This window comes from Apteryx mantelli, chromosome 26 (genome assembly GCF_036417845.1).
Source record: "Apteryx mantelli isolate bAptMan1 chromosome 26, bAptMan1.hap1, whole genome shotgun sequence".
Taxonomy (NCBI): domain Eukaryota; kingdom Metazoa; phylum Chordata; class Aves; order Apterygiformes; family Apterygidae; genus Apteryx; species Apteryx mantelli.
This window is the reverse complement of record NC_090003.1, coordinates 6676717-6691333: the sequence shown is the minus strand read 5'-3', so window position 1 is coordinate 6691333 and position 14617 is coordinate 6676717. Positions and strand designations below refer to the sequence as shown.

The following is a 14617-nucleotide window of genomic DNA, read 5'->3' as shown; positions in this document are numbered from 1 at the left end:
GATGGGTGCTCCCTTAACAGAATCCCAACCCTGCTATAGAACCGCTGTTTTCTCCCAGACTGAACTACTACTCAGATTGGAAGGAAAACACTTCATGTGCCTGGGTTGGCTGAACTCCTAGACCTGACTGATCTAACTTGCTTGAAAGCTATGCAGTTGTGCACACTCTGTTTAAAAATTTTCAGGTAAAAGAAGATGGTGAAAGTGTACTGGGGAGAAGAGCTGAGGTGGGTACACGTGACTTTAAAGCCTAAAGGAGGCAGGTCCTTGTCCTGTATGTAAGCATCCTCTCACAACACCAAAAAAGGGACAGTGCAGGAACTCAGGTTCATTTTGGATAAATATAGATGTGCTGCTCTCACTAAAGCAGCTGATTTTATTTCTTAGTTTTCACAAAAACCCATATTCTGTTTCTTCAAGCTCCACTTTGACTGTATTTTGTCACTATAAATAGTCTTCAAATACTGCATGAAAGAATTGAATTTAATAGATGGTAACATACATATTCCTGTTTTCCCAGACCAAAAAAAAAGGATATACATTCATTTGTGGACAGGGAGATTTGACCCACATATTGTTTTGTACCAATCTCAAAAATAAAATCATTGCCATGAGTGAGTGCATATGATTGTGTAGAGGCAAAAGGAATTGCAAAACTGTCTTGGTATGTATGAATAAAATTGTCTCAGTCAAAATTCTCCTATGGTACAATTAGCCATCTTTTCAAAAAAATCCCAGTGATATATCTGGAAAGGACCAAACTTTCTTCCCCAGTAACTTTTCACCAATATATCTTGGTGGGGATGGGAAAGAGTACAGAAAAAGTATCTTAAAATGTTTGCCAGTTTGGCTTACAGGCAGAGGAAAAAGATTAGGGGCTAAATTTTCGGGAGCATCCTTCAAACCTAAATTACAAAGATGTGGTAGCTGAAGTTTTGGTGTTTGTGCTAACAAGTCTGTTTTGACACATGAATTTGCTTACCTAGATCCCTGTTTGTGTGCAAGACTGTCTAATGCGTTGAGCTCATAAAATTTTTGGATGCGAATTTAAAACAAGAGCCCCAAACCTGAGCTGATGCTGCCAAGAATTTAGCCCCAGACTTTGAGCATATAGTAGCTATGCATGCTGTTTGGTGAATGAGCTTGCAGTTGGCCTTTGAAACACAGTTTACCCAGAGTTACTCTGATGTTTGGATAGCTTTAGTGATTGTTCTTCATTTCTTCCTTCCAGTTCCTGTTCCAGCAGCTAGGGATGTTAGTGTCCTTTGTGAGAAGTCATATTCGGCCCTATATGGATGAAATCGTCACCCTTATGAGAGTGAGTTTAATCTTTAAGCTATCAATTTGGTGTCAGAAAATGTGGATAATGGTTCTGTCATTATCAAATGTATTGATTACTTCATAAATTCGTATTAAGCATAAAATTCCAAAGAGAATTACATGTATTTGAAGCAACAGCTAAATGATATGTGCACATTCTTCTTAGTAATTGAAATAAGAGGAGCTCCTAGATACTGTTTGTGTCTAACTTCCTTTGAACGCTTGGGTTTTGTGCACTTAATCCTTTCAGGAACGTTTTAACAAGAGGTGTTTGGAGTCCATAAGTAGGTTCTACTGAACCCTGAAGACCCTAAGTATTTAAAAAACAGATGAAAAATGCCAACTTAAATAGAGAACTGTTTAAGGGAAGTATAGTTCTTCCCTGCAAGTTTGAATTTATCTAGAGACTGTCTCCTGCAGATTGTTTTTCTTGTAATTGGTACAACTCAACTGAAGGAGATTTTCTTTAATTTCTTCATTTTCCTTCTACAGGACTTTTGGGTCATGAACAACTCCATACAGAGCACAATTATCTTACTTATTGAGCAAATTGTGGTGGCTCTAGGAGGAGAGTTCAAGCTCTATCTGCCTCAGCTCATTCCTCACATGTTACGGGTCTTCATGCATGACAATAGCCAGAGTCGCATTGTCTCTGTCAAGGTGAGTGGGGGAAGCCTCAGCTGGTTTGGTTTGGTGTTGCCTAGGCAGGTACATGCCTGGTGTGCCATGCTCCCCAGGGCCTTCCCGTGCTTATGTGCGTGTTGCAAGCAGACTGGGTAGGTACAGTTCAGCAGTGGCTTGGGGTGAAATGGTGCAGGCAGTACTCTGTTTAGAGTGCAAAGTCAAAGAAACTTTTCACTGGAGACTGGATTCTTTAAAATGCATTCCTTTCATGACTTCAAGTCATATTGGGTCCTCTTTCCTTTCAGCTATTGAATGCAATCCAGCTCTTTGGAGCTAACCTGGATGACTACCTTCATTTGTTACTACCTCCCATTGTAAAGTTATTTGATGCCCCGGATGTCCCAGTGGTTGCTCGCAAGTAAGTGTCAGTGGCTTTGCACTCTTCTTTGTCTGCATTTTCTGGGTTCCTCAGTGGCTGCTCTGGCCCTATGTAGAATGAAATACTGCTTAGTTCCTTTCACAGGCTTTGTTTTCTCTATGTTATGTCACAGTGCTATTGTTAGCTTTTCTTGGATATAGATTTTTACTTTCTGGTTCTCACCTGCCAGTATTTTAGTCACTGCAACTTGCAAGCTGTCCTGCAAGTCCTGGCCACATTAATTAGCGTTCTGGTGCTATGTTTTTCCTGTTACTGCTGATGCCTAGGAGGTCCAGGCATGAATTGCCGATGTATTTTTAAATCATCCTGTTTCTCCTGTCTTGCACCACAAGAGATAACAAGTCTTCCCTTCTTTCTGCTCTGACTTCAGAGCTGCTCTAGAAACAGTGGATCGCTTGACAGAGTCCCTGGATTTCACTGATTATGCTTCAAGGATTATTCATCCTATTGTGCGAACACTAGATCAGAGCCCTGAGCTACGGACAACTGCAATGGACACACTCTCCTCTCTGGTTTTCCAGCTGGGAAAGAAGGTAATGTTCTTCTTAGGTTTGAAAGCTTACGAAGGAAGGGACTGCCCCAAAGATCAAGGCTTTAAAGTTGAATATTTGTAATACAGTCATTCTGGATTTTAAAGAAAACAGATTTTTCCTTCTCTTGGTTCTGGAATCGGGAGTTATTGGAATCACATTTTCAGAACCAGTTTCTTATAAGATCAATGAAATGAAGGTGGAATTTTATTGCTCATGGTGAGGCTGAGTAAATAGCTTTTGATACCTTCCCTGTACAGTACCAGATTTTTATCCCGATGGTGAACAAAGTTCTGGTGCGACACAGAATTAACCATCAACGCTATGATGTTCTTATCTGCAGGATTGTAAAGGTGAGTTGACAAGATTATAGCTGTTTGCATAAGGATACTTTGGAATGTTTTCATGCTAAAACTGATGTAGCTATAGACTGTTGTGAGCAGCAGTCGTAAAATGAAAACCGTTGGTATATTTGTGTGAAAAGTATATATATCTTTTTAATGAGACTTTGAGATTGCATTGGACAAGTTTGTGTCAGTTGATATCAATTACTTCCTACAGGAAAAATCACTGAAAGTTCTGGGTGAGAACTTCAGCTTGTATCTAGTCTTGTTGCTTTTCTTTCAGCAGTTTTTAAATGTTGGGTTTTCCCTATTGTTCTCACAGTGTCAGGGCTTAAGGAGACCTGTTCTCTCTCGATATTTTTTTTGTCATAGGTCCCATATTTCAAAAACTCAATACCTGCTTTGTAATCCAATTGATGTAGGACAAGCAGCACACTGCTGTTCTGGACTTACTAGTGAGACCAATAAAAGCATCAATGATTGTTTTAAGGAATGTTATTCCACAGTGGTATATTATTCTTTGCCTTTCAGCAATAGGAGCTAAGATTTCTTAAAAGTTACCTGAATAGAAATGGAATATGATTTAAGTTCACAAGTTAATGAGGTGTAATAATCAGTATTATGAAACGCTGTTGCTCCCTTCCCAAATTGAGCTGTAAAATTGGATAGTGCCCTGACTTTGTCACAGATTTAGCTTGTGTGGAAAACTGCTTTTGTATATGTGGGTGTGGTCTTCATTGTGAGCCATTTGTTGCAGGGCTATACTCTAGCTGACGAAGAGGAGGATCCCCTGATCTATCAGCATCGAATGTTGAGAAGCAGCCAGGGAGAAACCTTGGCCAGTGGTCCTGTGGAAACAGGTCCTATGAAGAAATTACATGTTAGCACCATCAACCTGCAGAAGGTAGGACTGTGGAACTCTCCACGTGATGAGTTTGCTACTGAAGGGAGATGCTATTTGGTCTCAACTAAGGAGTTTGTTCAGTGCATCTAAATAACGTTCACATCTCTTTTCTGTTGCTGGTTCTGTGTAAGACAGGTCAAGATAGTGCTGAGCACTTTACAGATAGGAGCAGCTGAAATATCAGACTGTACAGGACAATGAAGTAAGCTTGACACTTTCTCATTATGTGGAGTATGAGCAAGACTTCCTTCCTTGCAGGAAATCATATGTAGCTTCCAGAGACATCTATTTCAGAGCTTCTGCCTTTTTTATAAACTGTCTGTCATATTTTAGTGTTTATTATATTCTCTTGAAGCCAGTGTAGAGCTTGATAGATAAGAACTGGCTAACTGGAACAGTAAGTGCATATAGCACTTAGGTCAGTAGGAGTATGGATTAGTTTGAACCAATTTGAAAAACAGATTTGAAAAATGTGATTCTAAGCACACTAGCTATTTTTAAGCTGATGCTTCAACTGTGGCTTCAGCTGTTGGTGCCCTTTTGTAGGGAAAGAATTATTCATGTTAAATACTTGTTACATCATGACAGGAATACATTTAGGGTAGATATCTTAGAAATGAGACTGAATTACTACAAATTATCTCATAATGGTAATCCATTCAAGGAATTGAAAAGGGAATCTCAGCTGATGTGATCTGGAGCTATGAAGAAGTAATGCTATCTGTTGATGGATTTCTTCTGCTTTTGGATTGTGGCTCGTCTGGTAGTTGAGTTCTTTTGCTTTGTATTACAGGCCTGGGGAGCAGCAAGAAGAGTCTCCAAAGATGACTGGCTGGAATGGTTAAGACGACTGAGTTTGGAGCTGCTGAAGGATTCCTCCTCACCATCCTTGCGTTCATGCTGGGCCCTGGCTCAGGCCTATAATCCCATGGCTAGGTAGAGTAATTCTGTCTCTTTCAGACCACTTGAAATTGCAGATGCAAGCCAGATAATATGAGGTAAAAGAAAGTTGCTTAAAAGTTCTTAGGTTCCTTTAAATAAAGGTGATTCCTGCTTTGGGACAAATCACACAGTTGGGAGCTTGATTTCATTTCCAGCCTTCCCGATTGGCAGCTCCTTGATGTGCACAAAATCTTTCAGTGGAATTTTGCATATTAGTTTAGGAATAACACAAGGCACATAAAAGTGAAGCTGGAAAAACAGCAGAGTATGAAATAGTTTTTAGGATCTGCTGTGGTAGATAAAAATTTCTTTGTATGGAATAAGCTGCTGTGGTTTTTCTGTTGTGACCAGTATGTCTGGAGTAACTTGGAGTTTCTTTAAGCAGTTTGCCTGTTTATCTCTTCTTGATGATGTACACTTGTCATCTCATTGCATAGGAATCTGACTGCTATTGTTACAAAAGTGTTGCTCATTCCTGCTTAAATTTTTTTTAATACAAGTTTTAACATTTATGAAATAGAAGTGTAAACAGCATCATAAAAGGTCGGCACTTCCTAGATAGACAAAAGTACTGTTAGTGTCCTTCATGCATACTAGTAAATGTATCTCAAATCCATTCCAGTGTATTTCTCTGCAGTGCTAGCAGTGAAAAGGACTGTTGCTGTATCTGTTTTTCATCCCTTTTATTTTCCTTCCCCAAGCTTTGCCAATAATGCAACCCCCAGCTATTGCAGTTGTCTAACGAGCACAGAAAACATAAGTGTGTGTGTGGGGGGGGGGGAATACATGTGTGTGTCCAGTGAAATTAGTTCTCTAATTTCTCGCTGCGCTCACCTGTGATGTAAGTCAGACTAGATCTGGTTCTTCAGGGCAGAAGAATGTCCTCACTGCTATGAAAAGCCAGTTCTAGCCTAAAATACTTGATAGCATACAGTGGTACAATATTTCTACTAGCGTAGTATCTCATGCTAGTGTGTGTTTTTAAAAGCAGGTCTCATTAAGTATTTGGTACAAAAGTTAACTTTATAAAGACTAACCACCATGTACTGCAGGTAAACTTGTAAATGCGTTGTGTAGCTTGCTTTCTCTTAATAAAAAGAAAAGTCCATCGTCAAATAGACTTTTTTTCATGAATAACGAATCCCCATCTCGCTCTGTTTTGCTTTCCTCCTCAGAGATCTCTTCAATGCTGCTTTCGTTTCATGCTGGTCCGAACTGAATGAAGACCAGCAGGATGAGCTGATCCGAAGCATTGAGTTGGCCCTGACTTCTCAGGACATTGCAGAGGTCACTCAGACGCTGCTGAACTTGGCAGAATTCATGGAACACAGTGATAAGGTAGAGATGCTGTCAGGGCAACCTTTTTCTAATGCTGGCTGGTCTAGTGTATGAAAAGAGTGTGAAGAGTTTATGTATACTTTCTTCTCCTTTTTTGTACTCATCCTGCTTTTGATGTATGTGCTCCTCTCCAGGGCCCGCTGCCTTTGAGAGATGATAACGGTATTGTCCTCCTGGGCGAGAGAGCAGCAAAATGTCGAGCGTATGCCAAGGCCCTTCACTACAAGGAGCTGGAATTTCAAAAGGGTCCCACCCCAGCCATTCTGGAGTCTCTCATCAGGTAGAAACAAAGCTGATGAGATTTCTGCTCTCACACCAGTACCCAACTTAGGATACCATTAGGCTGAATGTAGACAATTTTTAGAATTCGACTATCTGCCGCAAAGCTCAGTTGTAGGCTTACAGACTAATTTGCAGATGTGCTCTCCCACCGGCTGAGTTCTGCTCTTACTGCGTAATTAAAATTCTGGTAGAAGCCACGTTGTGTAAGAAAAGGTGAGAACTCTCTTGATTTCTACCTCTCACCTTCAAGTTCAGTATGGGACTACACAGACTGGCTGTGACTTAGATAAGAGAGAATTCTACACCTGCAGATAATTAAGCCAGCATAGCTGAAGTCCTTGTTGAAATTTCTGATTGAATTTTTGATTGTCTAGCTTAAGTAAGTCCTGTTTTTACCTAAGCTTCATATGATCGCATAGAAGATATTATAATGAGCAGGAGAGTGTATTGTGTCCTGAGCTTTGGACATTCCTGTGACTGGCCTAGCAGAGCTAGCCTAAAAATGATTTCAACAGTTCACTTCGGGACATGTAAATTTAGAGAGCAGCTTCCCAAAACTTCTTGTTTATCAATCCAGATGATAACATCTATGTAATGCTGTCAGTTTTTAAAATTCTGTTAGATCCTATTAACATCTCATGATTGTAATTTGCTTTTTAATAGCTGCTGTCAGGCTACAGTTGGCTCACTTATGATTGTCCAGCTTGCTTCAGGGGCAGGAAATGGGGCAGTGTACTAGTTCTGCCCCTTCTGATGTTCATGTATGGGCTGCATCTCAGTTATTTGCAGCTGATACCACCATGAAAGATGTTAGTTCTGAAATATCTGCACAGTTAATGACAAAACAAAGGCCCTGCGAAGGGGCCATGTTGCAATCTCAAGAGTTTGTTTTTCTATTTTCATCATGCAGACACGTTACTACTTTCTCCATTAGAGCTCAAAAGTCTGACCCCAAAGAATGGGCATAGAAAGGCCAGAATGACGTGTCATTCAGTCTTGGCATGCAAGCCGAAATTCCTGAGATGGCTGAATATCCTTCTTTAAAATAAATAAATAAATAAATCAGGTCTTGTATGATAATTTCAGGAAACTTTCTGCAGTTGCATAACTGACCACCACTTCTCTGCCCACCAGCTGCTCTGCTCAGTGGCACATCTCCTGGTTTCAGAACTGAAGAGGTTGGATTTAGTGCCACGATACCTGATTTAAAATATTAATCTTAGTTTCATGTCACAGGACAGTTAACTCCACCATCTGAGGTGAACAAATTGATTTTGGCTGGGCAAAAACTTAATTTTGTCTGTATGCAGTAGATTTTTCAGCCCTTTAAAGGTACTTCCCTGAAATTATGCTTTTTTGCTTTTCCCTCCTATTATTTTTTCATCCTTTGTCCTCTCTTGTTTCTGTGAGGAAAATACAGAATTTCAATGTATTCTTTCCTGACCTCAGTCACTTCTACAGCTATTTCTTTGTGTATCAAAAAGCAAATTAGGGAGCAAAGACTTGGAGTAAGGCAGGGTTAAAAATGAAAGAAAATTTATTAGAAATGAAAAAGTTCAGAAATTCCATTTTATAGACCACAGTTAAAATAGTTCCAACTATAGTTCCACACAGTTGGAATTTACAGTATGAATAGTGAAACGTATATAAGGCAATTCCTAAGACACCTCTATCAAATTTCACACAAGACAGAACAATTTAAATTAGATTTAAGCCCTCTTTAAGGTGAATGAAAATAGATATATTAGCTATAACCATCTTTTCCAACATATTCAAGCAATGGTTTAGCTGCTGGAGGAGTCTTTTTTTAACAGTTATTTTCAACCCAGTGTTATGTAAGGGAAAAACAACATAAGGATTTTCAATGTAAAATGTCCAGGTAACTTTTGGGGGGGGTATTCAAAGCAGATCTTAATATTGCTCGGTGTGGTATCATGCTAGCAAACATTCCCGTATGTTTTAATAATTTTTCTTTGGCATTTGTGGATTCTCTGGTATGTAGTAGTGTTTTACTTATGAACGCAGTGTTTTTAAGTGTTCGAGTTAGGATTTTTAGATTTACTCTTGTATAGTACTCTTATGTTCTAACCTGAATGTAGTTTGGGGGCAGCCAAGAAAGCTGCATTCTAATTTATCAGTCTTTGTGGCTCTATCACTATCCGCAGATCACCCAGCACATATGAGACAATTTTGTCCTCCCAGGTAATATCATCTGCTGGCTGCAGCTCTCCATACTTACTTGTGGCAGCAGCAAGAGATAGCAGTAAGACTTCAGGAGAGAACCTGGATGGTACTCATTATCCAAATGTTTTGAGTGTAGTTTTTCCTTTCTGGGGGTGTAAGTCATTTACTATGCGCTCAAGAACAGTTTATTGGGGACACTTCTGATAAGCTATTCCTCTGTGGTTTGAAACCAGTATGTCACTGTATGATATGAATGTATGATGTGAATCTCTCTTGGAAGGGGTCACTCAGCCACTGTTCTAGCCTATTCTAACACAGTATTTATCCCTTTGGAAAGAATCTTAAGAGGAGGAGATAAGTGTGAGCCCTGATAACATTAGTTGCTTGGCTGGTGTCCGCCTTGGTGGTGTTGTGTGTATAGAGCCAGTACGTAGCTGTTGCGTTAGCGCCCATCCTAGAGGAAGTGGACAATTGAAGTGGCTGGTTTTGAGCTGTCGGGGCCCCCTTCTGTGCAGCGGTGTCATGTAGCTGTACAATCGAATATTGGTTCTCTCTAAGGTTTGAAATCCTCTGGCCGTATCTTCATCTCCACTCTTTTCAGGGAGTAGGTTGATCCATGCCAGCCATACCAGGTGATGCCATCCATGTTTTTGGTGTGTTCTCCTTTGCGGTAGTAAACCCCATTCAGATTGGAATCTGTGCAGCAGTTGTACCAATATCCACCTTTTCAGAAAACAAATTAATAGATTCCTGATGAGCCATTTTTTAAAAACAGGTACGTTCTGTGTTTTTTAATATGAATTATTGCCCTTCCTCAAGGAGAGGGGTGGCCAGAATGCAGCATTTAATCCCTGGAAGCTATGTCCCTAATAGCTGGCATTACAGACGAATTCAAAGCTTAGCATCTGCTGAATGATTCCTTTAAGAGTCCAGGCATATACTAAATGCAGAAAGGCATTACAATTACATAGTCAAATTTAGTCCAGTAGCTTTTCATTTAGTTATTTTTTCATCTTAGAACGTTTCCTTGCCATTTTTTTCTGTCTCTGACTTTGAGAGTTAATACAGGAAACTAATTTGGGTTCTTAGCTTGGTCATTTTAAGGCAGTTGGAAGGTTTCTGGGCTCTGCAACTAAGCAACATTTTATATATATAAATATATATATATAAATATATATATATATATATATATAAAATAAATATGTTGCATGGGGGCAGAATGGGAAATTAAAAGGACAAGATGCAGTGAACAAGAAATTATCTTTGTGACAGACCTCATATAAAGATTCTAAACTGAATGGAAAAGAGTAACTTCATTAGGGGCTCTTAATAGAGTAAGAATAAAGATGAGAGTTCAGGTTGAACCTTGAGGTGCATGTATCTCTCCAGGAAAATAATCAAAAGTCCCTAACATCTGTATTATTTGGAACTTGAAACATAATAAAAATGTAAGAAAAAATTAAAACCTTGTAGATATACAGGAGTAACTTCCTGCATCATTGAAATACATCAGCATCTGAGGTAATCTGGCAGATAAATCAAGTAAAATGCACTAGATAACAGTAGGCATTGGTGAGATATTGAGCAAGGACATGAGAGCATACACTAACTCATTTGAAAAGTGCTCGTGTCTATAGCATACAGGCTGGCTCTGCGTAAATCGGCCTTAACCGCCAGATTTCCCATGTAACAAATGTGTGTGCTCCAGAAACGCTCACCGGTTCCCTGATTTGCCACTCGGATGCTAGTTACTCAGAAAGAGGGAGTCTTAGGCTCTTTGCAGACTGCCCGGCAGCTCGCTCAGGCCAGGAAGGCGTTTCCGTGTGCTTTACCTTTGCGGAACTGGGCGCAGTCGTCCACGCACTTGTCGTTGTCCTTGTCCTTTGTGCTGAAGGCCGTGTTATTGTGGTACCTTAGGGAGTCGCGCCCTGTGTTGCCGGTGTAGTTCCCCACGAAAAGACGGTAGCTGTTTAATTCGTTGCTCAGAGCGAATTGTTTGTATTGTGCGTAGCGTATGTTGCCTTCCCAGTCCTGCCACAGAACAGCGAAGAGGAAACAAGTTCTATTAGAGTAGCTGCTAAAAGACTCTTCCTCTGTATTTACATACAGTGCATGCTATGTGTCTCTTCTGTCCTAGATTTTTCAGGTGTCTTAGAAACAGACTACAGAAACTTCTCTATTAAGGAAAAAAAAAAGTTCCTTGAGCAACCAGGGCATCATATTTGCAAGTCACATCTGCACTGGTATTAAACCAGTATTAAAAAATGCTGGTTTGAAAACCTGGTGTGCAGCTCTTGCATTCGACAGCCTTGTCTTGTAGTGTGCTACCTCAAGTCACTCTTTCTTCCCTGAAAGAGTGACTTTTGGATATAAAGCCCTTCAGCTCTCCCCCCCCCCCCCCCCGCATTATACATATCTCATTCCTCAAAGCTATTGTAGCAGCTGTAAACTAATCCAAGTCAAGACCAGGCAGCCTTTAATACACTGTAGAAATTGTTCTAGGGTAATACAATGCAAACCCTCTAGTACACAGACTGAAAGGAAGTGTTAGAAAAGGCAAAGACTCAGAGTTTTTAAATCTTTATCAGACATCCCTGTGAATATTTAAATCTGAGATGGTCAACAGTTTGATCTCTGTTTCCACTGGATTCTGCAGGATTTTCTAGAGCCCACAAATTCCCTGAGATGCAATCTGTATACAGACAGAAGATTGTCCTAATGACTTTATACAGTGGAGAATATACATCCGTCCTATCCTTGAATCTATCACTAGGTCCATCCTACCTCCTTCTCTTATAATTAAAGCATGCAAATTGTTTGGTTCTATGGAGATAAGAGACTCTATCTGCTACTGGAGAATCTCTCTGTACAGGAAGGTTTTTAACTGCTGAAATTGAGAGAGTATTAATTACCTCCAACTCCACTCGCAGAACAGTGGGACGTCTTGAAAGCCGGTAGATATTTTCGTTTCCCAGCCAAAAATCTCCCCGAATATTGCCAAATCCTTCCCTGTATTGCTTCCAGTCCCTATTGAAAGATGTCAAACCAACTTTGCGTCTTTGGATGATAGTCCAGCCACCTCCATCTGTCTCCATGTCGCAGAACACCTGGAACGGGAGTGAATGCAGTGTTTACTTATCAGTAGACTTAGTAGGGCTTAGTGCCGTTGAAAAAGGCAGGACACTATGTTCCAGACTTCACCTGTTAAAGAACATACTGCTTTGTTTAAGAGTTGTGGAAAAAATTTTGACTGAACCACTTTTCCCTCTCAAATGTACACTCTTCTCCTCTTTCCCAAGTCTGCCTACATACAGATGCCAATTCAAAGTGCATCACTCAATATGTGTGCAGTAAGACTCCAAGATAAATATTTTTTTATTATATTTGAAAAGATATGTAAAATAACTGTATACTTGACATCCTTACCTCCAGATCTGGACTCCTAAGAAATTCATCAGGGGGTAGCTTATAAACACCAGAGATTCGGTAGTTCCTCTGATAAAGTGATGAGCAGTCATAGACAGCATCTACTTGAATCAGAACGAGAAAATAAGAATATGAACAGCATGGAGTGCTCCACTATAGATGTGGTTTCTGTAAAGCTGAGTTGTAGTACAAGGGGTGATTAAGTGAAGACGACTCCCCCAGGGTCTAATCGGTTTCTGAATAGTTTAGTTTTGATCAATGCATGCATTGGAAAAAGAAGTTGCAAAAAAAGCATGCCTTCTTTCTTTCTTTCTTTTTTTTAAACAGCAGCATAGAAATCTCCTATCTAGAGACATGTCTGCTTTCTTTTCACATTGCTGCTGTGTGCTAGGAGGTGAGATGGTATATATTTGCTCTCCCCACAAATAATAAAGGCTTATTTGGCAGAATGGCCAGGCATGCTGCAAGATGCTGGTTTTAATTGTGCGCTTTAACCGATTAGCTGAGTTTGTGAATGAGGCGTATTTGCTCAGCACTTTTTGTACCGGCGCCTGTGACCGAGGGTGGTGGCTTTTAGCTTCAGTGAATCTGTCAGTCTGTGCAAGCCTCCTTTTCTCTCTGTGCAGGAGCTGACTTGAAGGCTGCTGATATGCACAGCGATTCTTCTCAGGGCAGAGAAACTAGCTGAGGCAAGGCTTTATCCAGCCTGACAGCTTTCAGTATAGTACAGACTAAGTTACTCTTACCTGGTGGGGTGAGACATGGCTGTTTAAATACCTTCTGGGCCAGTTTCTTCTGTGTGCTATTTTATTTTTCCAAACCTTTATGACAGCTCCAATGAAATTCATTATGGTAAAACCTTTGTTTAAGACTTAGTATAAACAGTGAGCAGTGTGTCAAAACCAGCTAAGCTGTACTGTTTGTAAAGCAAAATTTAGTAAATTTAGAAGTTTTTGGGAGGCGGGGGGGGGGGGGGGGGGGGAGGGAAATATTACATTACAAACCCAACTATATCCTGGACAGCAGCATTCCCTTTAAGGAAGTTTTAAGACTGTTGAAGTGATTTTTTTTTTTTTTTTTTTTTTTTTTCAAAGAAGAAAAACTAACCAAAACTTAATGATGCCTTTTGGTTTTTTAGCTATTAAACTATTGTTTTGCAGGTAGCTGAACTACAGAATACACCTGCATTCTATGTCTAATGCAGGCCTGCGCAATCACTATATGCAGTGAAGTTTTCCCTCAGGGAAGAGAAAATTTTGAACTTTTGAATTTAAATGTATTTTGGCTAGACTTATATTAGAGAAGTTGCATCTTGCATCATTTACAGTCTTGAATTTTTGAGACTTACCATTCCAATAATGGGTTGCTTTTTTGCTCTGTTTCAGAGATAGTCATAAAGATACGATTACAAATGTCCAGTAGTGCTTAAAAAGCATTTCTGATTGTTTTAACAGCCTCTGGTCCCCCCAACAGCACTGTGGACTTTGAGGATATAACTGCCAGAGTCATTCTCTGCCAAAGCCAGCTCCCACTCTTTTCAGATTGGTACTGTAGTGTTCAGAAAATGTGATGCTAAACTGAATCCCTCACTGCACAAATACAGCATCTGTTCAGCTCTTCCGTTCCCTGATATTAGACATGCAGATATTAAAACACAGCTGGATTTTTGGACTTTTGACAGATGAAGTTGAACTGTTTTTTTTCAGGATCACCTGCCTGCAGAAATACTCTGACCACAAGTATTTAGTTTGCATGCTTACTGACTACATTAGTGGGACATGCTAGCATTAGGAGCTAGTGGTTAGTTCATTTTGTGCATTAAGAGGTGCATCGGGGAGCTTGGACTCCCTCCTTACCAGCTGAAGTTTGTGTGACCGTCTGAGCTGCTTGGAGTTGCATAATGCCTATCTGGTTGTTCATTTCGGAGTATTTGCTCTCGGCGTCAATGAGGCGGGACTCCATCTGCTTGGTGCTTCCTTCCAGCTCCATCACCTGCATGACCACGTTCACCCAGTCGCCCTCCTGCTTCTTGCTCAGCTCCTGCAGCATTCTGCTCAGGTTGGCCAGCTGCAGCTTGAGCTCTTTAATCTCATCGCAGCAGCCTGTCATCTTGGACTGCGCGTTCCCATTGACTGTTCTCCTTTTAGGAGGCTTCTGCAGCAGTGCTGCTGGATAGATTGCCACGGACACCGTGATAATGCAGAGCCACACCAGCTGGGTAGTGGATCTTGCTGGCATTTTTGCTCAGAGCAACAGGAAACTTCCAACTGAATGCAGCTGGGGT

At 40.4% G+C, this 14617-nt stretch overlaps 2 protein-coding genes across 5 annotated transcripts in view; one reads left to right on the top strand and one right to left on the bottom strand.

Annotated features, from left to right (window-relative positions):
• MTOR (mechanistic target of rapamycin kinase) overlaps window positions 1–14617 on the top strand; it is a 69279-nt gene that overhangs the window by 13625 nt on the left and 41037 nt on the right. For 2 of the 4 annotated variants that reach the window (XM_067311217.1, XM_067311215.1), the window contains 10 exons: window positions 186–227; window positions 1232–1318; window positions 1813–1980; window positions 2250–2362; window positions 2754–2916; window positions 3174–3266; window positions 4015–4161; window positions 4955–5097; window positions 6279–6441; window positions 6576–6721. In XM_067311217.1, coding sequence (XP_067167318.1) covers window positions 186–227; window positions 1232–1318; window positions 1813–1980; window positions 2250–2362; window positions 2754–2916; window positions 3174–3266; window positions 4015–4161; window positions 4955–5097; window positions 6279–6441; window positions 6576–6721 — 1265 coding nt within the window. The remainder of the gene's footprint in view (window positions 1–185; window positions 228–1231; window positions 1319–1812; window positions 1981–2249; window positions 2363–2753; window positions 2917–3173; window positions 3267–4014; window positions 4162–4954; window positions 5098–6278; window positions 6442–6575; window positions 6722–14617) is intronic. The other 2 variants (XM_067311218.1, XM_067311216.1) reach the window with 1 other exon arrangement.
• ANGPTL7 (angiopoietin like 7) lies at window positions 9461–14609 on the bottom strand. The gene is made up of 5 exons (XM_067311053.1): window positions 14190–14609; window positions 12334–12434; window positions 11820–12014; window positions 10740–10938; window positions 9461–9630 (listed from the first exon to the last, which is right to left on the bottom strand). Exons 1-5 carry the CDS (start codon window positions 14569–14571, stop codon window positions 9461–9463), a joined length of 1047 nt encoding a protein of 348 aa, XP_067167154.1. The 5' UTR covers window positions 14572–14609.